The sequence below is a fragment of the Mustelus asterias genome, chromosome 14 (assembly GCF_964213995.1).
Source record: "Mustelus asterias chromosome 14, sMusAst1.hap1.1, whole genome shotgun sequence".
Taxonomy (NCBI): Eukaryota; Metazoa; Chordata; class Chondrichthyes; order Carcharhiniformes; family Triakidae; genus Mustelus; species Mustelus asterias.
Genome location: NC_135814.1, coordinates 55,499,759 through 55,527,467, shown reverse-complemented (window position 1 = coordinate 55,527,467; position 27,709 = coordinate 55,499,759). Strand labels below are relative to the sequence as shown.

The following is a 27,709-nucleotide window of genomic DNA, read 5'->3' as shown; positions in this document are numbered from 1 at the left end:
AAGATTGGTGGAGTAGTGGATGAGGTGGAGGGCTGTTGTCGGCTGCAAAGAGACATAGATAGGATGCAAAGCTGGGCTGAAAAATGGCACATGGAGTTTAACCCTGATAAATGTGAGGTGATTCATTTTGGTAGGACAAATCTAAATGTGGATTACAGGGTCAAAGGTAGGGTTCTGAAGACTGTGGAGGAACAGAGAGATCTTGGGGTCCATATCCACAGATCTCTAAAGGTTGCCAGTCAAGTGGATAGAGCTGTGAAGAAGGCCTATAGTGTGTTAGCTTTTATTAACAGGGGGTTGGAGTTTAAGAGCCGTGGGGTTATGCTGCAACTGTACAGGACCTTGGTGAGACCACATTTGGAATATTGTGTGCAGTTCTGGTCACCTCACTATAAGAAGGATGTGGAAGCGCTGGAAAGAGTGCAGAGGAGATTTACCAGGATGCTGCCTGGTTTGGAGGGTAGGTCTTATGAGGAAAGGTTGAGGGAGCTAGGGCTGTTCTCTCTGGAGCGGAGGAGGCTGAGGGGAGACTTAATAGAGGTTTATAAAATGATGAAGGGGATAGATAGAGTGAACGTTCAAAGACTATTTCCTCGGGTGGATGGAGCTATTACAAGGGGGCATAACTATAGGGTCCATGGTGGGAGATATAGGAAGGATATCAGAGGTAGGTTCTTTACGCAGAGAGTGGTTGGGGTGTGGAATGGACTGCCTGCAGTGATAGTGCAGTCAGACACTTTAGGAACATTTAAGCGGTTATTGGATAGGCACATGGAGCACACCAGGATGATAGGGAGTGGGATGGCTTGATCTTGGTTTCAGATAAAGCTCGGCACAACATCGTGGGCCGAAGGGCCTGTTCTGTGCTGTACTGTTCTATGTTCATGCACTAAAAAAGAATTTTTTACAGGGATGTTAAACTCAGTTTGATCATCCATATTGAAGCCAAACATTTATTTGATTAAAGATGATCAACTACATTAGTTCAGAAAAAATATGTGTCTTTAGCAACTAGTTTAATGATATAAACTATATTGAATCAGAAGCTGGTGCAACTTTTCAGTTGGGGAAAAAAGTCTATCGGGTTTGCAATTTTGCTTTGGAACAAATTTCAGTCACTTTCTGCCTCTTGCTATGGAATAATTTTCTGACTGCGTCTTCAGTTATCTAGGAAAAGGCAAGTAGTAGCATTATCGTCTAACTAACAAGTCATAGCAACTACCATCACCTTCTCAAATAAATTAACGATGGGCAACAAATGTTGATCTTGCCAGCAACACACTCATGCCTTGAAAGAATAAAAAAAACACAGTAATTAAGTTTATCTAGCTTCTTGTGATAGAAAATAAAATAGCCCATCAGCTCTATACCAAACTGTTATAAATAACTTTCATATGTAGTGCTTTTGTTTCTCATCAATTGCAGAACTTATTTGCCTTGGCCAAAAGTTTTCAGAGCTTCCAGAGAAATTCATACATTTGAAAAATATAAGGCTGGGATTTTCTGCTCCTGTTTGTGTCGGGCAGGATTGGTGACGAGAGTGAAAAATATCGTGAGAAGGCCAAAGTCACATGTCATGTTGACGTAAAAACAGGAAGCGATCATCCCCACCCCATGTCAGTAGCAGGCTGTGTTTCCTGCCATTCAATGTTGGGAAGCTCATTATAATAAATTAGCATGTTATTATTGGGCTCATATGCCAGAATCGCGCCCCCATGTCAAATAACGTATTCGTGGTGACGTGTTGTCAGAATGGCGAGAAACATTACTCGTCTCAGAAGCTGTGCACCTGGTGAGCAATATTCCCAGGGGAGTTTGGAGTTGAGCACAGCATACGGTGGGGGGGAAGGACATGCCAAGGTAATGCCATGGTGATGCTATGGGGTGCGAGCTTGAGGGTCACTTGATGCAAGGCAGTACACCTGGGTGAAAATTATCTCCGTGTGCTCGCTGTGCACTGGGGCGGCCATTAACAATGGCAGCTAGATCATCAATTTGCTGAGTTGCTAGTGGAATGGGTGAATCAAAAGCTGCAGGTCAATGATACATCATGGAATACCTGTCTCTTTTTCTTCAAGGTCTTGCACTTTATGATGGAAAAAGTTGCCATTGCCACTCATGCCCTCAATGCTGCTTTTCCCGCCTGACATTGACCTTTGCTGATATCAGAGAAAATCACGGCCTATATTGTCGACACTGTCACTGTGACCTTTAACTAATTGTTCAATTCATAAGGAAGCTGCAGACCAATCACATTTGAACATAACTACACAATACTTGTGCTTCACGCAGATAAAACTTAAATATTCTATTTCATTTGTTGAATAAACCATTCCCTTATGGCCATAGCTGTGACTCAAATAAACCATTGGATTTTCCTCTCAGATCAGTGTGGACCACAGTAGCTTAGGAATAACTGGCATAAGCTCATAAGGGTCTATGTACAGGAAATTATTACTGTTGCAAGGTTAGTTTTAGTGAAGGCAAGATACAGAAAGTAGTTAGTTGCTGCAGTGTTAATATTGTCTAAGCACAATATGTGCTTAGACAATACTAATCATTGGTGTATGAGCCCAATAATGACATGCTAATTTATTATAACGAGCTTCCCAACATTGAATGGCAATATGTATGTTGTGAGTAGTAGAAATTATTAGGCTATTTTACATGACAGTGAAGCACCAGTTACAAATAGAGCTTGAAACAGATTTAGCGTGCAGAAACTTCAGAGATCTTTATCCAATGATCTTCATAGACACTATACTCATCTTGAGTTTGACATAGATAAATGTTTAAGATATATTGATATATTTTCCTCATATGATCTCGTATTCAAAGACATATTTTCAACACTTTGCAATGAAGTAAAGGACATTCCTCAGGACTGAGAAAATGGTATTATGGGATAGCTGTGTTGGGGAATTATCGTAAGAAGTTTAACAACACCAGGTTAAAGTGGCTTTTGCTACCAAATAAACCTGTTGGACTTTAACCTGGTGTTGTTAAACTTCTTACTGTGTTTACCCCAGTCCAACGCCGGCATCTCCACATTGGGGAATTATGTCAGAATAGGTCTTCAGAATGAATTTCTATGAATGCATTTTTCTGAGTGATGGAGATCACCGATAAGGATGAAGAGTCTTTGATTTAGCTGAGAACTGGGTGAACAATGATAGAGACAAAGATGCTGAAAAAGAGTTTGAAACAGAAACATTACCTGGAGGATACAGCCAGGGGAATGGGCAAGATAACAATGATGGCCAAAATGGCTGAGCTGGGAAGCAATGGTGGCTGAGAACAGATATGTAGTAAGCTGGCAATGGTGGAAATTGCAAGAAACCTGAAGCAGAGAATGTTGGTTGATAGTGTTGGTCATCAGACCGCAATGAAGGGAAGGAGAAATGAAAAGAAAGTACCTGATTAACTTGACGGGGAGACAGTGCAATAATAGGAGTGTGTTATGATGGTTGAAGTCTGTGGCTGTGGGTTGATGGAGATTAAGTCAGGAATTTCTACGTATTGCAGACCGACAGTGTCCAAATAAGGCATGAACATCATGCGGAAAATATAATACATTATAGATTTCATCATCATCGTTGCCTCCATTCCTATTCTTAACTATAAACTAATCCCATTCTGTTGAAAATTAATCAATATTGTGAAAGACCTCTGATGACAGCGCAGTCCATTTATTTGTGAAGGGGAGATTTATTCTCATTTCTGTCTAGGAGCCTTGTTGATTTTATACTCGCCCTCTAATCTTACAATCACAGTTGAAAATTAAATAGTCTGCTGGTTCTGGAGGGTTAAAAAAATACAATTTGAGCAGAATCTATGCTGTTTATTCCCCCAATTTTCTGTCAGTGGGTGACTTTGACACTGGTTACTACACCGTTTGAGATTGGTAACTTGTAGTGTGGAAAATAATGAACACAGATTTCAGCCAAAGCTAAGATTCAAATCAAGATCTCCCAGTACGTGAGGCATTTCACTTAAGCATTAGCAATTGGGGAACATGTGCCAAACAATCAAGTAGTTTTCTGAAGAAGCACATTCCTTTTCAATAAAAAAAACACTAGATATTCCCCCAGGAATTGAAATTTTTGACATAAGGGTGGAATTTTACTGCCACTTTATGTCCATTTTGCTGGGAAAATGCCATAAAACTGGGAGTAAAGTGGCTAGCGCGAATGGCACCAGTTTTCGCGACCGGCACGATTTTACGACACCTGGATTTCCGGCCCAGTCTGCCTTTCACCGGAAATGGGCGAGAGGCTGATTAACTTATTTCAACAGTGCTTTATATGCGTTTAGTAAGCCCGGCGCTCAATCGTCTGGGCTCTCTTGCCTTTATGGCTTTGCTGGAAAAGGTTCTCTCCGGTGAGGAAAACACCTGCTCCCCATAAACGGGGAACACTCGTGTTGGCCTTGCTGGTGAACCGGAGGCCATTGAGACCCCCCAGGGGAGGCTAAGTGCAAGGCAGGGGTGCCCCTTGGGCAGTGCTAGAATGGTAGTGGCATCCTGGCACATGGTCACCACAGTAAGAAGTTTAACAACACCAGGTTAAAGTCCAACAGGTTTATTTGGTAGCAAAAGCCACACAAGCTTTCGGAGCTCCAACATGGTCACCACCAGCCTGGCACCTGGGCAATGCCCACTGGGCAGTGCTGGGGTGTGGCCAATGAGGAGGAGGGGGCTGTGGGGGAAGGAATGTGTACTCCATTTCAACTTTCTCAGAAGCTAGCTTAAAAGGCAGTTTGTCCTAAAAATGCTGGTGGGGGGCAGGGCCAATGGGGAGTGGGGCCTGTGGGGGAAGGAGGCCCGCTGCCACTCTGCATGCAATCGGTGGGGGAGAAAGGGTGGGGTCCACGATTTGTGGGGGAGGGGGTGCCTCTGAGACTCTGTATGCAATCGGTGGGGAAGGGTGGCTGGGTCGGAGATGGAGAGGGTCTGCGATCGGTATGGGAGGGATGGAGTCTGCGATCGGTCTGGTTGGTGGGGGCTGCATCTCGGGCCGCGGGTCCCCACGATTCTGAGGGGGGGGGGTGGGGGTGCTACTTGAGGCTGCCTGCAGTAGCGGGGGCCTGATAGCTCTCTCTTGGCCTGTCAGATCCCTGCTACTGTTAATGTGTATGTGCAGCATCAGAGGTCTGCACATGCGTCGTAATACCTCCCTGTACAGGCTGTCTGGTGAGTTAAGCCTCTCTGCCCACAGCCTCTCTGGCCAGAAACAGACTAGTCCAAAATTTCAGAGACAGAGTGCATAAAATTAGGCGTGAAAACCCACACAAAAAACAGATCTGGAGCTCTCCCATTGTCTTGTAAAATTCCGCCCAATATTGCCCTTATACCATATTTTATCCAAAGAGTAATTATGAAGAAATGTGCGTAACTTTTTAGATGCTATTAACTGAGACTCAAGATTCAACCTACAAGGCATTAACCGAGAATCATAAAATATTTGATTGTCAATACGGATGGTTCTAAGGTAAAACCTCAGAAGGGCCAGTGATTGAAATTATTATAAGCTATTTATTTTTGCATATTTTATTCTTTTTGAGAGAATGCAATTCATTAATGGCTTTATGATAGAAATATTAAACACACCTGGCGACACCCAGCTGATCAGTTGGCATAGGTACAGCAAGTTTCAATCTGTATCAGGAGTGACTTTTCTTTCAAGGTTGCACTGGACCCAGAAGGGAGGCGAGGGGGTCTGTAGTATCTTGTCTTCACCAGTTAAGAACAAACTATAGATGTTTATTAATGAACAACAACTATTTGCAGGGTGATTCAGATTCATGCTTCCAGACATGATTCTAGGATCTAATCTCTGGGACAAACCCAGACAAGTTGGAGTGAAGCTCCAACTTGGTTCCTATTGGTCAGCGCAAGTCATGGTATCCTTTCAGAAACTCACCCCTTAAAGGGGCCAGTCACTACATAGAAATATAGAAACTAGAAGCAGGAATAGGCCATTCGACCCTTTGAGCCTGCACCGCCATTTATCTTGTTCATGGCTGATCCACGAATTCAATATCCTGATCCCTCTTCCTCCCATATCCCTTGATGCCGTTAGCCCCAAGAACTATATCTAATTTCTTCTTGAAATCAAACAATGTTTTGGCCTCAACTACATTCGTTGGTTGTGAATTACACACATTCACCACCCTCTGGGTGAAGAAATTTCTCCTCCCCTCAGTTCTAAAAGGTTTACCCCTTATCCTCAAACTATGACCCCTAGTTCTGGACTCCCCCACCATTGGGAACATTCTTTCTGAATCTACCCTGTCTAACCTTGTTAGAATTTTTTAAGTTTCTATGAGATCCTCTCTCATTCTTCTAAACTCCAGTGAATATAATCCTAACTGACTTAGTCTCTCCTCATATGACAGACCGGCCATCACAGGAATCAGCCTGGTAAACCTTCCCTGTACTCCCTCTACAGCAAGGACACCCTTCCTTAGATAAGGTCACCAAAACTGCACACAATACTCCACATGTGGCCTCACCAACGACCTATACATTTGCAGCAAAACATCCCTATCCCTATACTCAAATCCTCTCGCTTTGAAGGCCAACATACCATTTGCCTTTTTTACAGCTTGTTGTACCTGCGTGCTTACTTTCAGCGACTGATGCACAAGGACCCCAAGGTCTCGTTGAGTATCCACCTCTCTCAATTTACACCCATTCAAGTAATAATCTGTCTTCCTATTATTGCTACTAAAGTGGATAACCTCAAATTTATCCACATTATACTGCATCTGCAATGCAGATGTCCACATACTCAGCCTGTCCAAATCATGCTGAAGCATCTCTGCATCCTCCTCACAGCTCACCTTCCCACCCATACATTCAGTTCCCTCTTCCAAATCATTAATATATAATGTGAACAATTGGGGTCCTAGCACAGATCCCTGCAGAACCCCACTAGTCACTGACTGCCAATCAGAAAAAGACACATTTATGCAAACTCTTTGCTTCCCATCTGCTAACTAGCTTTCTATCCATCTCAAGACATTACCTGCAACCCCATGTGCTTTAACTTTACATAGTAGGCTGTTATGTTAAACCTTGTCGAAAACCTTCTGAAAGTCTAAATAAACCACATCCACTGATTCTCCTAGGTCAACTCAACTAGTCACATCCTCAAAAAATTCCAATAGATTCATCAAGTATGATTTCCCTAATCGCTAACATCCTCCCCCTCTAAATTCTTTTATGCACAGAGTAATAGTTAACTTATACAGTAAAGGGTTGATGATCAGTCAATAATGTGAAATGATGACCATATAAATAATGATGAAACCTTTGCATGCCAAAAATTATACTCAATGCTGCTTTTTCCAACTGAGCATTGTTAGATTCAACACTAGTCAAAGTACGCGAGGCAAAAGCTATTGGTCACTCTTCTCCCGAAGTCATAATATGTGAAACTGCTGCCTCTACTCCATAAGGTGAAGCGTTGCAAGCAAGCGGTAATGGTAGCTTTATATTAAAATAAACCAATACCTCAAACTTATGCAAAGTATTCTTGACATCTTTGTATGCTTTCTCACATTCTGTTGTCCAGTCCCATGACTGTTTCACAAATAGTAAATTATGCAGTGGCTTCAATAATATCGCTAAGTTAGGAACAGATTTGGCATCATAATTAACTAGTCCTGGAAAGGACCTCAATTGCATCACATTCGTCGATTGTGGTGCTTCAAAAATAGCTTCCATCTTTTTAAGTGCTTTACTATCAATAATGTGACCCAAATACTGGACTGAGTTCTGGTAAAAGTCACACTTCCCTTTCATGGTATGCAGACCATGTGCTTGAAGACGTTCCACTTTGCTTCAAAATTATTCAAGTTCTCTTGTCACTGGACCCCGTATTTAGAATATCATCCAGGTAACATTTATGACAGCTAATCCACCTTACCTTCACATCTTTGGACTGCGGGGGAAAACCAGAGAACCTGGAGGAAACCCACGCAAACATTGGGAGAATGTGCAAACACCACACAGACTGTCACCTAAGGCCAGTAATGGTTAGCAATTGTTGAGATTCAGCAGCTACATTCATCTGTAAATATGCTTGTGCAACTTCAACCTTGCTGAACTTCTACCCACCTGATTACACAGCAAACACATTTTTGGTTAAAGGAAGCAGATATTGATGAGCTCACAACATTGAATTTATAGTTGTTTTAAAATCACCACAAATATGAACTGAATCATCTGGCTTCATAATAGATATGAACCTGTTCTAACACACCAGCGTTAAGAAGTCGCACTAATTCTTCTTCGACCTTGGGATGAATTGCATATGGCATCGCCTTTGCTTTGAGACTCTTTAGTTGACTTCTAGGCTTTATCGTTCGTTTCACTTGAACTCCCTTCATTGAGCCAGGTATCTCTTCAAATACACTCTTGTATTTATCCAGAAAGTGCTATTGGTCAGTTTTGGCATTGACCAATCAGTTGACAGCACTCAGATTAAGCTTTATCTTCTCCAATCCTGATCTGCCAAATATAGCTAGAAAATTAGCATGGACCATATGGAGAGGCAACTCCGTTGTTTGTCCATTAAATTCTATGTTGACCATGATGCAACCTCAAAATGGCATGATCACTTCCATGTATGTCCTCAAAATCGCCACATCAGCTGGTTTTAAAGGAAGATGCTTCAGCTTTTGTTGGTATGTAGGCTGAAATTCTTCAGTTGTTCACACCCTGCTGTCACTTCCAGTGAGAACGGGGAATTTGGCAGTCAACTAAATCTTCATTCATTGCACCAGGACCGGAGAATCCCAGGTGCGGATGAGATCAGAGAATCCAGTCGTGGTCTCAGGAATTAGAGATACAGCAGCACCAGTATCACCCACCATCCTAAAAAATTGTCCACTTAATTCCGGAATCATTCCGAATTGATGTGATTCACCTTGTATGGATAAGGCATTCAGTTAGAACTCTTCATATTTCTGGACATTCTCTTCTTCATAGTGATAATTTGTTTCTTCCATGTTGTACATTCTTTTGATAAATTGCAACTTATTCTACTTCTTGAAGGTACCCAGATTTTTCTTCTGAATATTCCTCTCCATGAAAGCTGATCTAGCCCAACATTTTTTTGTAATGTGATCCATTTTTCCACAATTCTTGCATTGACTATCCTTGGTCCAGCATTTACTCGCTGAATGGCCCATTTTGGCCTACCTATGGCATGCTTGTTGCTGTTTGGACTTCTGAGGAGCAGTTCCCAACTTGTGGATCATCATTCCAGCACCAAATTTTAGAATTTTAGGCCTCTTTAGAAGCCTGTTCCATCGACACTGCAATTTCTACTGCTGTCTTTAAAGTCAAAGCATGTTCAGTAAGCAATCTTCTTTGGATAGCCTCATTTTGGAGACCACAAACTAGGCGATCTTGTATCTTCTAATGACTCACCAAACTCAATGTTGTGCCAACCTGTTTAAGGTTCCACAAACTTTGCATGTTTTCACCTTCTATTTGATTCCTTTGGTGAAACGTGAACCATTCCACGATAATCAGTGGCTTTGAAGAGTAATGCTCTTCAAGGATCTTTGTTTAATCATCGTTAAGTTTGTGTTCCTGGCTTTGTTGAATGATCGAAGTTCTGGATTAAAGATTTTACATTCTATTGTACTAAGAAACTGGTTACAAGCAATTTGTCAGCCATTTTACTCGTTTGTACAAAGTACAGAAAATGCTCTACATAGGAACTCCATGATTCATTTTTTTCATTGAAAGGCCTTCATGGATCCTAATTGACTTGTCATTTCTCTTGCAGGCACTAGCGACTCGAGACTGTTCATATATATATATATATATATATTTTTTTTACTGTCTTCCCAGTATTTCCCTTTTTACCCTGGAGAACGTTGACCTGGTAAATTTTTGTTTTCAAATGACCCCAGCTGTATAGCAAAACATCCTTTATTTTTAAATATGCCAAATACTGCCTGGAATCTTGCCCTTCTCTGATCAGGAAAAAAATCCCTCTTGTAATTTGAAGAAGTGACCAAAATGGTTGACGAAGGAAGGGCCGTGGATGTTGTCTATATGGACTTTAGTAAAGCGTTTGACAAAGTCCCTCATGGTAGGCTAGTGAAAAAGGTTGGATCCCATGGGATAAAGGGGGAGGTGGCTAGATGGGTGGAGAACTGGCTTGGTCATAGAAGACAGAGGGTGGTAGTGGAAGGGTCTTTTTCCGGCTGGAGGCCTGTGACGAGTGGTGTACCGCAGGGCTCTGTATTGGGACCTCTGCTGTTTGTGATTTATATAAATGATCTGGAAGAAGGAGTAACTGGGGTGATCAGTAAGTTTGCGGACGACACAAAACTGGCAGGACTTGCAGATAGTGAGGAACATTGTCAGGGGCTACAGAAGGATATAGATAGGCTGGAAATTTGGGCAAGGAAATGGCAGATGGAGTTCAATCCTGATAAATGCGAAGTGATGCATTTTGGTAGGAATAATATAGGGAGGAGCTACACGATAAATGGAAGAACCATAAAGGGTGTAGAGACGCAGAGGGACCTGGGTGTGCAAGTCCACAGATCTTTGAAGGTGACGTCACAGGTGGAGAAGGTGGTGAAGAAGGCATATGGCATGCTTGCCTTTATAGGACGGGGCATAGAGTATAAGAGTTGGGGTCTGATGTTGCAGATGTATAGAACGTTGGTTCGGCCGCATTTGGAATACTGCGTCCAGTTCTGGTCGCCACACTACCAGAAGGACGTGGAGGCTTTGGAGAGAGTACAGAGGAGGTTTACCAGGATGTTGCCTGGTATGGAGGGGGTTGGTTATGAGGAGAGATTGGGGAAACTGGGGTTGTTCTCCTTGGAAAGACGGAGGATGAGGGGAGACTTAATAGAGGTGTATAAAATTATGAAAGGCATAGATAGGGTGAACGGTGGGAAGCTTTTCCCCGGGTCGGTGGTGAAATAGAGGTGTATAAAATTATGAAAGGCATAGATAGGGTGAACGGTGGGAAGCTTTTCCCCGGGTCGGTGGTGACGTTCACGAGGGGTCATAGGTTCAAGGTGAAGGGGGGGAGGTTTAACACAGATATCAGAAGGACATATTTCACACAGAGGGTCGTGGGGGCCTGGAATGTGTTGCCGGGCAAGGTGGTGGAGGCGGACACACTGGGAACGTTTAAGACTTATCTCGACAGCTATATGAACGGAGTGGGAATGGAGGGATACAAAAGAGTGGTTTAGTTTGGACCAGGGAGCGGCGCGGGCTAATTGTTCCTTGTTTCTCGTTTCAAGGCTTCATTCTATGATCATCTTGCTGGTGCCAGTACAGAGCGAGACTGCGGATAGTTGGGAACCTGTCTCGGGGGCAGGGAATTCATATGGTGTTCGTGGAAGTGGAAATGACTAGGGTTGGGAAGCATTTTCCGATCAGGGCCATTGTGATCTCCTGGACTTGTTTCGATCGCCTCAGGGGGTCGGAGAGGAATTTCCCAGATTTTTTTTCCCCATATTGGCCCTGGGGTTTTCACTCTGGGTTTTTGCCTCTCCCTGGAGATCACATGGTCTGGAATGGGGGGGTGGGGGTGAGTTAATAGGTTGTGATGAACAAAGCATCGTAGCTGTGAGGGACAGCTCGGTGGATAGGATATTGGTATGTAGATAGGCTGGAAAATTGGGCGGGGATCCTGGATTCAGGATTCAATCCTGGACCGGGGAGCGGCGCGGGCTTGGAGGGCCGAAGGGCCTGTTCCTGTGCTGTATTGTTCTTTGTTCTTTGTCTTTGTAATACCATGCAAAGAGGTTTTTTTTCATGTCTTCCTGCACTAGCACTTCAGTCTTTAATCCTGTTGTTGCTTCGCCCCACCCTTCTAATATTTGAAATGTGAGGGCCCACAATTTTTTTTCAGAATCCCTATAGGGTAGAAGGAGGCCACTTGACCCATCAAGTCTGCATTGACTCTGTGAAAGGGCATTTTACCCAGGACCTATCTCCATAATCCCTTGATAATCCTCTAACCTGCACATTTTTGGACTTTGGGAGGAAACCGGAGCACCCGGAAGAAACACATAGAGAAAACGGCGAGAACATGCAACCTCCACACAGACAATCAAATCCAGGTCTCTGGTGCTGTAAGGCAGCAGTGCCACCATGCCACCCTACTTCTTTTCTTCTATTTTGGATCTTTTCTCGATGTTCTTGACAAAACAAAATCCCAACTTGTCACTAATTTTCTTTTTGCAATTCCCTAACTCTGTTAGGGGTCATGGGGTTTAACAGAAAATGTTGTGCTTTGCGCACATAGATTCAAACTAAGAACAATCAGTTTTATTCTCGGAGGTCTTGCCTTTACAAAGTACAAGCTGAAAGTAAAACAGCAGCCTCTGCAACAACCTCATGACATCACCATCAAATCATGTGATTAGATCTTAAAGCAATCTGCAACCACTTAAATATATAACATCTTTCCCCTATGTAGGTTGCCAGTCATGTTGAGGTGTTCTTCCATTCAAAGGCTGGACCCCTTCTTGCAGATATCTGTAGGGTCTGCTCCACTACTACGGTAACAGAGGCTCCTGTGTCTAATTCCATTCTCAATGGTCTACTATTTACTAATAGCAGCACTGTGATGGAGGCTACCTTGTCTGCTTTTACATTATTTAATGACAAGCTGATCCGCTCATCCACAGGAAAATCTTCCACATTATGTACTAGCCCAAGCTGCTCACTCTGCTGCTACTAGGCAGGCTCTGCTTACTTTTGCATCTATGTCTCAGATGGCTCTTCCTGTGACATGCAAAGCACTCTGCATCCTTGAATCTGCAAATCTCTGGAGCGTGATTTCCCCCATACCTGTAACACTCTGTAATGATCCTAGACTGTTGATTCATTCTCCTGAATCTTCTAACTCTACCAACTGCTGTATATGTTTCTTGGTTTAAGCTGGTGTCTTCACTTTTGGCACCACTGCTACCTGTAGCTTCCTGGCCTAACTGGTGGACCGCGCCATACTGCACACTGAAGTTCCTGGGTGCCCTTCTTAGAGCTCTTCATTTTTAACGCTATTTCCAGCACCTTTTTAAAATTAATCTCCGTTTCTGCCACCAACCTCCTCTGTTTAGCCTCATCATTTACTCCATAGATCAATTGATCTCTCAGCTTGGTATTTAGTGTTGTCCCGAAGTCACAGTGCTCCAGAATCTACCTAAGGCTTGATATGTAGGTTCCAATGGTCTCCCCTGGGGCTCTCCCCGCGGAATTGAAATTTTAAAATTGCAAAATCATAGAGGGTTTTGGGTGGTTATGCCTTTTTACCAAATGAGCTTACTTCAGGGACATTTGGGAAGTTCTGCTATGGTTCAGCTAATAGGTTTGCGTTCCACACATGCTTAATAATATCGCCTCCTTTCTTTCCTTTCTATTTCATTTGCTTTGAGGAAATATTCTAATTGCTCAAAGTACTGCCACCCCTCTTCAGCAGTGGTATCAAAGGGGTCACTCGACCAAATACAGGCATTTCTGTAGCTCTGTTCTACTTTGCAAGCTTGACTTCAATTGGGCCGGATTCTGTGCCAATGATCTTGTAACACACTAGCTTTTTACCTTGTCGCCAAATGTAGATAGAAACTTGGCTCCATCAGTTAAGAACAAATTATAGATGCTTATTAATGAACAACAACTATGCACAGGGTGATGCACATTCAATGCTTCCAGACATGCCTCTGGAGTCTAACTGCTAGGACAAACTCAGACAAATTGGAGTGAAGCCCCAACTCCGTTCCCGATTGGTCAGCCCAGGTCATGTGACTCCTTCAGAAGCTCGTCCCTTAAAAGGGCCAGACACCATAGGGTCAATGGATAGTTGTTGTTTCCACCCTGCTTCCTCCCCTTTGTCTCTATGCTTCACCTAAAGCAGAGAGAGACCTCGAGAGATCTCAATTTCTAATTACTCAGACCTATGAGACTCGCACTATAGTTGTGAATGCATACAACCTATAGCTGAGCAAGGCTAGTGTGAGTTGGCTACAGGATAGCTATATTGCAAATGGGCTGAGCCTGTATTAGTGGCAAGGATACAGAGATTGAAGAGCATTAAGAAATGGATGTATTTCATAAAAAACTGTCCCTGTTCATTAATTTAAATAGTCTAGTTTGTTGGTTTATTAGAAGCCTCCCCTTACTTATTTTAGTAAGAAGGGACTTAGTGGTGTGTATGAGATAATAAAATTTAGTATACACAGCAAGGATTCCATTGTGATGATTTCTGGCTCACATTATTGTACTTCCTAAGTCTAGAGACACATTGAGGCAGACTAAGCACATTCTTGTGTCTAATTTCCATAGCTTGTTATTTTGAAAAAGGTTGCTAGCCTCAAAGCAGAGACTATGTCTCTTTGCAGGGCCGGTCAAGGACAGTAGTGGGAACTTGTGTATGGAGTCAGTAGAGATAGGCGAGGTGATGAATGAATACTTTTCTTCAGTGTTCACCAAGGAGAGGGGCCATGTTTTTGAGGAAGAGAAGGTGTTACAGGCTAATAGGCTGGAGGAAATAGATGTTCGGAGGGAGGATGTCTTGGCAGTTTTGAATAAACTGAAGGTCGATAAGTCCCCAGGGCCTGATGAAATGTATCCTAGGATTCTTTGGGAGGCAAGGGATGAGATTGCAGAGCCTTTGGCGTTGATCTTTGGGTCCTCGCTGTCCACGGGGATGGTGCCAGAGGACTGGAGAATGGCGAATGTTGTTCCTCTGTTTAAGAAAGGGAATAGAAATGACCCTGGTAATTATAGACCGGTTAGTCTTACTTCGGTGGTTGGTAAATTGATGGAAAGGGTCCTTAGGGATGGGATTTACGACCATTTAGAAAGATGCGGATTAATCCGAGATAGTCAGCACGGATTCGTGAAGGGCAAGTCGTGCCTCACAAATTTGATAGAATTTTTTGAGGAGGTAACTAAGTGTGTTGATGAAGGTAGGGCAGTTGATGTCATATACATGGATTTTAGTAAGGCGTTTGATAAGGTCCCCCATGGTCGGCTTATGATGAAAGTGAGGAGGTGTGGGATAGAGGGAAAGTTGGCCGATTGGATAGGCAACTGGCTGTCTGACCGAAGACAGAGGGTGGTGGTCGATGGAAAATTTTCGGATTGGAGGCAGGTTGCTAGCGGTGTGCCGCAGGGATCAGTGCTTGGTCCTCTGCTCTTTGTGATTTTTATTAATGACTTAGAGGAGGGGGCTGAAGGGTGGATCAGTAAATTTGCTGATGACACCAAGATTGGTGGAGTAGTGGATGAGGTGGAGGGCTGTTGTAGGCTGCAAAGAGACATAGATAGGATGCAAAGCTGGGCTGAAAAATGGCAAATGGAGTTTAACCCTGATAAATGTGAGGTGATTCATTTTGGTAGGACAAATTTAAATGTGGATTACAGGGTCAAAGGTAGGGTTCTGAAGACTGTGGAGGAACAGAGAGATCTTGGGGTCCATATCCACAGATCTCTAAAGGTTGCCAGTCAAGTGGATAGAGCTGTGAAGAAGGCCTATAGTGTGTTAGCTTTTATTAACAGGGGGTTGGAGTTTAAGAGCCGTGGGGTTATGCTGCAACTGTACAGGACCTTGGTGAGACCACATTTGGAATATTGTGTGCAGTTCTGGTCACCTCACTATAGGAAGGATGTGGAAGCGCTGGAAGGAGTGCAGAGGAGATTTACCAGGATGCTGCCTGGTTTGGAGGGTAGGTCATATGAGGAAAGGTTGAGGGAGCTAGGGCTGTTCTCTCTGGAGCGGAGGAGGCTGAGGGGAGACTTAATAGAGGTGTATAAAATGATGAAGGGGATAGATAGAGTGAACGTTCAAAGACTATTTCCTCGGGTGGATGGAGCTATTACAAGGGGGCATAACTATAGGGTTCGTGGTGGGGGATACAGGACGGATATCAGAGGTAGGTTCTTTACGCAGAGAGTGTTTGGGGTGTGGAATGGACTGCCTGCAGTGATAGTGGAGTCAGACACTTTAGAAACATTTAAGCGGTTATTGGATAGGCACATGGAGCACACCAGGATGATAGGGAGTGGGATAGCTTGATCTTGGTTTCAGATAAAGCTCGGCACAACATCGTGGGCCGAAGGGCCTGTTCTGTGCTGTACTGTTCTATGTTCTATGTTCTACATCCAGCTTGAAGGGCACCAATCCACATCAAACATGGCTGACCAGGAGTCTCTCCTGCTCTTACCACCTGCCATAGGGTGTTGGAAGGATGTTGGAAGGATTTTCTGATTAATCAATCTGTTTGGCTGCATCATGAACACATCCTCCATGGTCGTCAGATCCTGGAGTGGGATTCAAATCTGACACAAAGGATGGGCTGCTCCAGAAGACTTTCATATTGTTGTTCAACTAGATATTGGGCAATCAACATTCTTGCCAGTTAATTGAAGTATGGGGCAGAATTCTAACTACCTAAGTGGGTAGGGCATGTTCGAGTATGGCTGGGGCTGTGTTAAAACCCCGGAAAGTGGTCTGTGTCAGAAACCCAACATGATCTCATCCCTTTAGGTTTAGCAGAGGCGTGTTTGGATGCAAGCGGTAAACCCCCAAGGAGCTCTCAAGTCAGTCATTTAAATAATATAAATATTTAATTCCATCTGTATTCTGGCTTTAACAGCCAGTGAACAGTTTTCTGGAGATGTGTGGACCTTACCAGGGTCAACAAGGTGAGAGTACACCCAGATCGAATCGATCAGTGAAACTGACAGACTGGAAGGCTTTAACTAATTGAGTTATATAGATGCTGCCTTGCCACTGTGAAAGCCTTGTGCTCACAGGACTTGTTCTGCCGATCAGCTTCCTCAATATGAAGGAACAACTGTGCTCCAGGAAGCTTAGCTTATCAAAGCAGACATTTTGTTGAGATCTGCAGTCTCCTGCAACAAGGCCTTTTTCCAAGAGGGCCAGGTGGGCACGCATTGCCAATGGCTGCTATGGTCACCACATACCTAAATTTCCATGCCTTTAATTCCTTCCAGGAATCTGCAACTGTAGTTCCCAGCTCTCCGATGTCATGTTTTCCAAGGCAAGTGCTGTTGACCACTTTGACACTGATGAGGCAAGTCTGACGTGAGTTCTCAGATTAGCTACTGTGGTTAGATTCCATAGGGAGTCATTGGCTGCAAAATGTGGCAATCAAGACCCCTTTAGATCAACCTGGACTGTTCAATAGTTGGAATGATTTCCACTCCCTCAGTGTTCAACTGATGTATGGAATTTTAGTTTTCATGTTTTTACAAGATATCCTGTAAGTCATCCTGACTAGACAATGCTAGCCGATTATCATCATGCCCATACTCTGTCATTGGTCAGGAAGCCCAGAAGTGGAATGATAATCCTGTGGCTGTGTTAATCATTCATGGCAAAGTCTAGTATCAAAACAATTGGGTTCCTGACACACAGCCAACCGTCATGCTGCAATAAAATTCTGACCCTGATATCCATTTATGGTTGTCACTGACAATGCCAAACATAATGGAACACTTATTGCAGCCTGTAAAATTTGCTAAATTATGTAGCATATCAATTGAATGGAAACACTAAACATGCCCAGATTTTTAAAAACATGATTAAAAGTTTTATTGATCTTCTGTCACTTCTAACTTTCTTAGGCAATTTCATCCTCTCATCAAAGCATTCACTCTATGCAGGGGGTTGTGGGAGGTGGGGAGGGTTGGTGCTGGGTTGCAGGGCAGTATCCCTTCTATGTGGCCAAAGTTTATACGTGAACAGTGAGTGTCACCAATCTGGTTACTTTAGAGCTATAAGGCTGAAGTTTGCCTCCCTAGGCAAGTACCTAAAGTTAGGAAATTTCCTGATTCACCAGACCTACCTGAATAGAGTAGCCTGAAATCCATGATTTTTGCTGTGGAAAGTGAGAGCACCGGGCGGGTGTAGGATGGAGTTTTGTCTGCCCACTCTGGAAGCAGAGCATTGGTGGCCACAGGAGCGGGCAAGTGCTTAAGCAGGTTGAATGTAAGGTCCACTTGGCTCTCTGGGACTTTGTCTTAATTTTAGAAGTGTTAGGGCCTGTGGCCCTTACCCTCCCATGCCAACCCAAAGCTAATTCTCATCATCCATTCACCCTCATGGCCCCTTATGCCCTCCATGGACCTCCATAGCCACTCATCCAGTATTCACTATGTGGAGATGAAAATAAATAAACTTCAAACATTCCCATTCAAAAAACCCATTCAAAGCTTTTAAATCTCCTCAAGTGGTTAATATCTTAGACAAACAAACCTCTATTCAGACCGCACATCAAAGACAGTTAATTATTTAATAGACTATTTAAACTGTCAATAAAACTGTGAAGTCATAACCCCCTAGTCAGATAATGGTAACTTTAGAAACTCAGCCAAGCATTCATCATGACAAAATGATAGCCCTTGGGGAAATGTTAACAAAGCTCTATTGAAATTGAATGAACAGGTTATGGTGACTTTTTTCTAACCTATGCCTGTCCATCAGACTCCCACTGACAGATGCAGTCTGTTCTTTACAAGTTTAAAGAACAGGGGATTTAAAAACTTAAAGATCATGATAGTTATATAGACCTTATCCACCCTTCAAGAGCGTTCATGTCTACTGCATAAATTCATGACTGCCATGCTGTTGGTTAAGGCTCTTGCAAAAGCCAAATGTGATCTGTTTGAGCTCAGCAAGTTCAGCTGAGTTCAAATGGCCATATTAAGTTTGGGTTTCCCACCTATGTGAATCATGCCCTGTCCCCTTCCCCAACTGGAAATAGTTGGATCCATCAAAAATGGGCACAGGACCTTTTTTAAAGTCTTCCACACTGCAAAAACCCTGCCCATACATTCAGTCCCGATCCTGTTCTTATTTGATGTCTATAAGTTACTTTCAACATAGCTCACTGTACAGTGTCCAGGAGCTGGTAACCTGGCTGATTTTGCTCCTCAATTCAAGGAGTACTAAGAAAATTCTAGTGCCCTATTGCCATTGTTACCTCATCATAGACTGGAGATTAAATCTAGGATCTTCATGGTCTTTTTCCTTTATAATTCCTGTCAAATAACTATTTGTCAGCATTTTAGTGGTATGATTTTTCTGTGTTCTGTAAAGCATGAATATGCTTTCTAGTATTAAATAGGCATTCTTCCTAGATTTAATAATGTATAAATCACCATGTTTTTTTAATTTATTATTTCTTGGGATGTAGGTGTTGCTGGCAAATCCAACAGTTGTTGCCCATCCCTAATTGTTCTTCAACTGAGTAGCTTGCTAGGCCATTTCAGAGGGAATTTAAGAGTCAACGACATTCATGTGGGTCTGGAGCCACCTAAGGACAGCAGATTTCCATCCTTAAACGGCATGAGTGAACCAGATCGATTTTAATGATAATTGATGATAATTTCATGGTCACTGTTACTGAGACTTAATTTATAATTACAGATTTATTAATTAAATTCAAATTCCACCAGCCATGTTGGTGAAATTTTAACCCCTGTTGCAAGCATTAGTCTGGGTCTCTGGATTACTAGTCCAGTAACATCACTACACCACCATCTCAGCTTCCTGTGTGGGATAAATTAATCTTTTATTTAATCTCTGTTTATCTTTTTGCTTTTCTTATTCTGGTTTGTATATTCTGTTTATCAATGATAAAATCTAAATATCATAATAATACAGATTAAATTCCCTTTCTGGAATACTTTGAACATTTTGGATATTTAACATTCTTTGCTATAGTGAGGTAGTGGATTTATAGGATTCAGTCATGCTGTTTATGCCATTTAGATGCTTGGGATTTCCTCAGGGAAAAAGGAAATTATAAAGTCAGTCACTCGCAGATTGCGAGTGTATATCTAGTTTGAATGCTACTGACACAAGGTTGGGGCATGTTACTTACCTATGCCCTGATCTGGAGCTGCATGCGGTTGAGAATCTCGTTTTCCTCTCCTAAGTCCTTGAATTTGTGTCCACCTTTCACAGAACTCCATGTTTGAATCCATCCAATTTGTTTTTCTCCCCCTGCCATAGGGCCAAAACGGCTCTTATTAAAGTCACAAATGACATCCTAAATCATTGTGACAGAGGCAAAATATTCCTTTTTGTCCTCCTTACCTGCAGCCTTGATACAATTGATCACACCAGCCTCCTCCTCTAGCTCGTAACCATTGTCTAGCTGTGTAGAACTGTCTCGTTCCATTTTTATTTGTCTAAATGTAGCCAAAGATTCATCCTCAATGCATTCTCTTCTCATTCCCACACAGTTACCTCTGGTGTCCCCCAGTTTCTATCCTTGGACTCCTCCCATTTCTCACCTACACATTACCCCTTGCTAACATCATCCAGAAACACAATTTAAGTTTCCATGAGTTCACTGACGATATTAATTCCAATAATGGTTAAAGGTGAAAAAATAAGTCTGAAGTTTGTCTTTTCCCTTAACAAGTTTATTCTCATACCAGCTCAGCAGAGTATCAACCTGCTTCCCCAAACCCAGCCATTCCAGCTGTGCCCATTTATAGATGAACCAATGATAATCACCTGTCTTTAATCCATGCAGTTGGACTAATAATGTAATTGCCAAAGAATGCAGTGTTGATTAGTCGAAGTGGAGCAGGATACTTGAGCTGGTGGCTGTGGGCATTCAAGCAGTGGCTGACCAAGGAACCGCCCAAGAATCGGAGGAAAACCTGTAAGCAGAGCTACTCCATCCATGTGTACCAGGTGCACCCTTCCACCCAGATCTCGTCCAAGGCCATGAGTGTCATGAACTCCTTCAGGACTGACATTTTCAAGAGCATCGCCTCCAAGGCCTTGCACATCATTCACTACAACAAGCAGCACACCATCTCGGCCCCAGAGATCCAGAGTGTCGTTGGCCTCATGCCACCGGGGGAACTGGTTAAGCATGCAGTCTCCGAGAACACAAAAGCGGTCACCAAGTACACAATCTCCATCCAAATTGACCATACTGAAAGGTTAAAGCTATTCATTGACAGACAACATCTGGCTCACCACCTCCTCTCTCAACCCTGCTACGATCTCTTAGTTATCAGATTGCTTATCTGACATCTAGTACTGGATGAGCAGCAATTTTCTTCAACTAAATATGGGGAAGACTGAGCCATTAGTTTTGGTTCCTCTGCAAACTCTGCTCCCTTGCCGCTTACTCCATTCCTCTCCCTGACAACTGTCTGAGACTGAACCAGATTATTCAAGTGTCATACTTGACCCCAAGATAAGCTTTCAACCACATATCCATGCCATCCTTTAGGCTGCCTGTTTCCACTTCATAGCATTGCCTGTATGTGCCCTGCTACAGCTCCTCTGCTGCTAAATCGCCCACACATGTCTTTGTTATCTACAAACTTGATTATTTTAACATACTCCTGGCCAGTCTCCCACATTCAGCCCTCCTTAAACTTGAAATCATCCAAAATTCTACTGCTTATGTTCTATCTTGCACCAAGTCCCATTCACCCATCAGCCCTGTGCTCAGTGGACTGCATGGGCTCCTAGTAAAGCAATGTCTTTAGTTTATAATTCTCATTGTTGTTTTTAAATCCCTCTATAGCCTTTCTCCTCTCTATCCATTGAATCTCCTCCAGCTTCATACCTCTGAGATTTCTGTGCTCCTCAAAGTCCAGCCTCTTGATTATCCCCAATTTCAATCACTCCACCTTTCATGGCCTCAGTTGCTAAGTCCCTCAGTTTTGGCATTCCCTCCATAAACCTCCCCATCCCTGCTTCCCTTCTTTAAGTCAATCCTTAAAACCTATCTGTTTACTCCAGCTTTTGGTCATCTGGCTGAACACCTTCCATTGCTTGGTGTATTACTTATGTTTATAATGCTCTTGTGAAGTGTCTTGGGATATTTTGTCACGTTGAAGGCACTATATTAATATAAGTTGTTGTTGTAAGATTCTCTAAGTGGGGGGAATAAAATAAAATCTTAAAGAATGAATATGCTTTACTTTGAAAGTGTATTTATAATCTCTCTCAACAGGTGACAAAACATTTGCTTAAGCTATTTGATAATTTAACTGATCTAAAATTTGAAAACAATGACAAGGATGGTGATACGTGTAAAGCAGTGGGAATGTACAGCAGAGAAGGAGAATATGTACAACTTTCATCATCCTGTTACTGTGAAGGACAAGTAAGTTATTGTTTGCTTATTTGCATTCTTGAAAACCCTGAATGCTGTGATCTAGCTTGACAGTAGCTTTTTACAGAAAAAAAAGTGTTATACGCAAGTAGTCATACAATAATCTGCAAAACGATGAATTGATTAAGTAGGTTCTCTCGAAAATCTACCATTAAGTAACAAAGTATCAATTGTGCTTCCCCTAAAAAGGAAGTCATGTTGGTCAAATGGAAAATTTCTTTGAATCGTGTATCTAAGTTAAATTACCATCTGACAGCGATTTATTTTGCTTCTGAGAGTTAACCTATCAAAGTATTTCACTTTGACACCAGCTCTCAGCATGAGTTAAAGAACAATGTGTTGTAAATTGAATAAACATGTGGGAGGTGATTTTCCGACCTTGCTGTGCCTGGCATGGATCGCACTGATCCTGGAAAATAGGGTGCCGGCCTAAAAATTGTTTTTTGTGCCCGGCACCAAACTGTTTGCAATTGACCTGGTCCCTTTGCAATGGCGCAAACTGGGTGTGAGGTTGATTAGCATATTTAAAGTAATATTTACATACGCATAGCCCGTTCGACGCCAGACTCTTCCAGCTCTCAGGATCTTCAGACCCACGGTCTTAGTGTGAGAATGGCGAGAATCATGACTGATCTTCACTAGCGGAGACCAGATGTGATGACCATGCCAGGGGCTTGAAGGCCATTGAAGCTCCTGGGTGGTTGAGGACTTAGCTGGCAATGCCCATCTGGCAGTGCCCACCAGGCACAATGGCAGTTCCCATCAAGCAGCAGTCAGTACCCGTGCACTGGCATGGAGCACCAACTGCTAGTGCCGGAAGAAAATGAATGACCTCGTTTGGGGTGCAAGGGTTAATTGTCCATCCTGTCCTGCCACCAGTCCCATCTGCCATACCTGCAATGTCGATCCACCCCTAGACACCCTGAAGTACTGAATAAACTATTGCTGTTATAAGTCCTTGGTCGCCAGTTGTCGGAACTCAGCAATCTACAGTATAGAAAAGAAATAAGTTAAACTCCTAACAAAGGTGTATCATGCTATTAGGCTGAATGTTGGCTGCGTAATCTGGAGGAGACGATGCGAACCACAGTGCAGCAAGAAATCATGGAAGCAGTGGCTGCATATGAAGAGAAATCGAGAGATCAGTGGTTGTTTGATTACCCTGCACAAGTGGCTTTGACTGGCACTCACATATGGTGGACCACAGATGTGGGAATTGCTTTTGAGCGTCTTGAGGAAGGCTTTGAAACTGCTTTAAAAGATTACAACAAAAAACAAGTGAGTTGCCTTTAAACAGAAGTTTTCTGATCAAAGCTGTAAAGACCAGTACCTTGAATTATAGCATTTCGGCTGCACTGCTATAGACTTTAGGTGGTACTGATTTAATTCTGTGTTATCTGTACATTGTACAACTTAGTGAAATCGTGGAAAAACAGAAAATGCTGGGATTTTCCTCTGAGTCTCTCCCAGTTGCTCAGTGTAACTTTGCTGATGACCTTGTTCATGCAGGGTCCGATTTTATCATTTGGAGTCTAAGGGCTGGATCCGGGCGGAATGCAGATCCGAGCCCGGAATCCTCTTTGCAGCGCACCCATATGCTTTTTGCCGGTTCTAGTCCGATCCACGCAGTGGGCGGGGCTTAGCGCTGCCGGAACAATCGGAGCTCTGAACTGCACATGCGCAGTTCGAAAAAAAATCTGAAGCAACACGCCCGGGCGCAAAAGAAAAAAACAGCAGAGGGGGGGAGGATGGGACCGGGGGGGGGGGGGGGGGGGGGAGGGGGGGACTTGGGAGAATCTTGCACACTGAAAAAAATGTAGCATCTTCTTTTGTGCTGCCTAATTATCTGTGGGAAAGGTAATTAAACTACAGTGTCCTAGTGAGCAATTAGTGACCTGTATAATACATTTGTGATCAGTAACTGGATTGTTGATGTCCCTGTAGCCATGAGCCAAGTGCTCAAATGTTCAGAGTCATGTGGTGAACTTGGAAGAATTGACCCCGTGGTGGAACTTGGTTGGAAATAAGATTCAAGGAGATTACTAAATCTGGGAAATCAACCATAGTGAAAAGAAGTTTGTATTGGCAACTCTTCTCTCACATTCCATGGCAGATGTGCCCCTACTTATGAATGTGATTTGCATGGGCAACATTGGGTGCAGCTAATCTGCCTCTGGAGCAGCCTTGGATCCTTTGTTTTCATCTGAACATTGCACAGAATTACAGGAATTCCCTTTGATGATAATGTCAAAATTATAATCGCAGGAACTAAAAACCTGACAGTCAAAAAATTGGAAAATATTTCAAAATATGGATGGGGTGTGATATATATTTTGAAATATTTTCCCAAATTTTTGACTGTCAGGTTTTTAGTTCCTGTGATTATCATTATCTGCCGGGGGGGGGGGGGGGGGTCCCTGCCTCCCAGGGGGGTCTGATCCGGGGCGGGGTGGGGGGGCTGTCTGCGAAGGATAGTTGAGGAGGATGGGCTTCAGAGGTTCCCCTGCAGAATAGAAATCCGCTTCGGATTTTTATTCTGCAGGTCGCTTACAGCGCAGATCCAGAACGGACCAGAAGGCAGTAAAGTGGGATTTGGCGGTAAAGTAGAGTTGGGCGCGCGGTTCATTAAGTCGATTTAAATGCATGCTAATGCATTTAAATTGTTGGGCTGCCCGATTCGGGCGCGGACTGGACCTGCGCCCGAATCGGGTGTTGGTAAAACCGCGATCTGCTCGGATTTGGGTTCAGATCGCGTTAAAGGCTCGACACCCGACTTTACCATTTCGGGCGCAAATTTTTGGTAAAATCGGGCCCGCAGTCTAATTCAATTTTCCATTGATCATCCACCAAAACTACGGCCATTAATTGGGAGAATCTGAAGATATTTCTGGCAGTTGTGTTGAACAGTTTTACTGATTACTTTTTTTTGTTCCACAGTGGACTTCCATGTCCCATCATGCCCTCTTCTATCCATTGCAAGCTGATGGATGATTAACATATGCAGTCATTTTTAGACTATGTGTTTGTTAAGAATGCATTACAGGCTGTAAAACAATTCCGTCCATCTTTTATTCCTCTGAGATGTTCTGGTAATAATCTTCGTAATGTGAAAAGTATAAGATTCAGTTTATAAGATTAGACTAATTTGCATCCCTCAGTATCCATTAATTTTACTTCAGATATTCAGTAAGCACAGTTTCTATATTTTGGTTAATACATGAACAGGGGATGCCTTGCAAATATAACGCTTTCTGGAATAAGTAATCAGTTTATGACATGTAGTGTACTGTACCCTATCTTTTTGAGTAGTCAAATATAATTATTTTTATTGCAGATTGCTCAGCTAAATGCTCTTATAAACATGCTACTAGGGGAGCTCACCCATGGTGATCGTCAGAAGATTATGACAATCTGTACAATTGATGTACATGCCAGAGATGTTGTAGCAAAGCTCATAGCACAGAAGGTAATTTGTTGTAGCAATTACCCTAATGCATTCTTAAAAGCATAAAATAAACATAATTTCCTTGTAAAGGGGCTGCTCAGTTGTTTCTGCAAAGAAATGACAATGTTTTGATTCAGTCAGTTGCGTCTTTTCCATTGATATGTTACATAATTGCATTTACTAGCTAAAGTACAAGACTTATTTTGTGGTATTTAGTGTAAATTTCTCAAAATTTTGACTATGCTTTCAGAGTAAATGTTTTAATGCATGTCCTTTTTATTTCTGCCTTTGCAGTCAGAGCTTACACAAGTGCAATACCACTGAAACTGGTTCTACACACTGCACATCATTACTCAATACTCGTTTAAATGTCGCATAATCTTGATATCTTTGTTTTTAAATAAATTGAATCCTCAATCTCTCTAAGCTGTGCATTTACGCCAAAGTGTTTTAAAATGATCTTGAAGAAAATGTGTTGTTTCATGAATAAATGGAGCTCATTTTAATTCTATTCAATCCATTAATAATTCTGTCATGTATAGAGCAACAGAATAACAGATGGTAGATTAAGATGTTCAGTGCCGAATGTGTATGAATTAGATGGAGGTTTTTTAAAAAAGCATTTTTCTGTTTCTTTTAATTACACATTACTTCTACCATATATCAAGTTCTATGATATATTTTTGTCAGGTCAATGCAATTCCAGACCTTGTTTTCAAAAGCCAGATGTATTCACTTTTGGAGTCAGGCAGAGTACACATTATACCAATGTTAATGGCAGAATCCTTAAAACATTTGAGATTGTTGTGCTATTTTGAAAATACATCTTGCGTGCAATTGATCTCTGCATAATGACTTTTCAGAAAAAATATAAAAGCTTTGGCGGCGTAGTAGCACAGTGGTTAGCACTGCAGCCTCACAGCACCAGGGACCTGGGTTCAATTCCCGGCTTGGGTCATTGTCTGTGTGGAGTTTACACATTCTCCCCGTGTCTGCATGGGTTTCCTCAGGGTACTTCAGTTTCCTCCCACATTCTGAAAGACATGCTGGTTAGGTGCATTGGCCCGACCAGGCACTGGACTGTGGCAACTAGGGAAATTTCACAATAACTTCATTGCAGTGTTAATATAAGCCCCACTCTTGGTGGCTGTCAATTTGACGGCCGCTCTGAACTTTTATGCCATTGGCTCCTTCCAGACCGCAGCAGAGATGTATATGGCATTTCACAATCGGCTGTCCACACCTGTGTCAAGGTCGTCATACTGCCCAGGCTGGGCAATACATCAAATTTCACATGGACCAGGCCCATCAGGAAGCCTGGGCTGCAGGGTTCGCGGCCATTGCGGGGACACCTAATGTGCAGGGGTCCATCGACTGCACCCACGTCACCTTCAAGGCACCGCTGCAGAATCCACAAAGATTCATCAATAGAAAGGGTTCCACTCCCTAAATGTCCAACTGGTTTGTGATGAACGTCATGCACATCTGAGCGAGACATCCTGGTTGCGTGCATGACAGCTTCATTCTGAGGAGCTCAGACATACTGGAGCCTTTGAGGAGGAGCCGAGGCTGCAGGTGTGGCTCGTGGGTGACATGGGTTACCCACTTCGGACACGGTTGATGATGCCTGTGCAGAGGCTTGTGACTGACGCGGAGACCTGGTATACTCATATGAGGCTCATGTAGCCACCCGCTCTATAGTGGAGAGGTGCATAGAGCTCCTGAAAATGCGGTTCCGGTGCCTGGACTGCTCTGGTGGGGCCATACAATACAGCTCCCTGATTTCTTCCCGCATTGTGTTGGTGTGCTGTGCCCCACACAATCTGGCACAGTAGAAAGGTGACCTTTTGGAAAAGGAGGAAAACGTGGAGGCCGACAAGCCAGATGTTGCTGGGAAAGAGGCCCCCAGCAGGAGGAGGAGGACCATGCCGAGCAACACCACCCAGGCGCTGGAGGGCTGGCAGCTGGAATGAAACATGCGAGGGAGGCCCTGATCATCAGGCGCTTCGCTAACTAGGGGCTTGTGTCTGTGCATGTAGGTTCCATTCCCCACCCCCCTCCCCCCCAAGTCCTTCTATCTCCTGCAAC

The 27,709-nt window shown here is 43.1% G+C and overlaps 1 protein-coding gene across 1 annotated transcript in view; it reads left to right on the top strand.

Annotated features, from left to right (window-relative positions):
• The window catches only part of dnah9l (dynein, axonemal, heavy polypeptide 9 like), a 509,143-nt gene that overhangs the window by 144,125 nt on the left and 337,309 nt on the right, over window positions 1-27,709 (top strand). Inside the window, exons 29-31 of the mRNA XM_078227708.1 lie at window positions 22,015-22,167; window positions 23,221-23,454; window positions 25,511-25,642. Of these exons, the coding sequence (XP_078083834.1) occupies window positions 22,015-22,167; window positions 23,221-23,454; window positions 25,511-25,642 (519 nt within the window). The remainder of the gene's footprint in view (window positions 1-22,014; window positions 22,168-23,220; window positions 23,455-25,510; window positions 25,643-27,709) is intronic.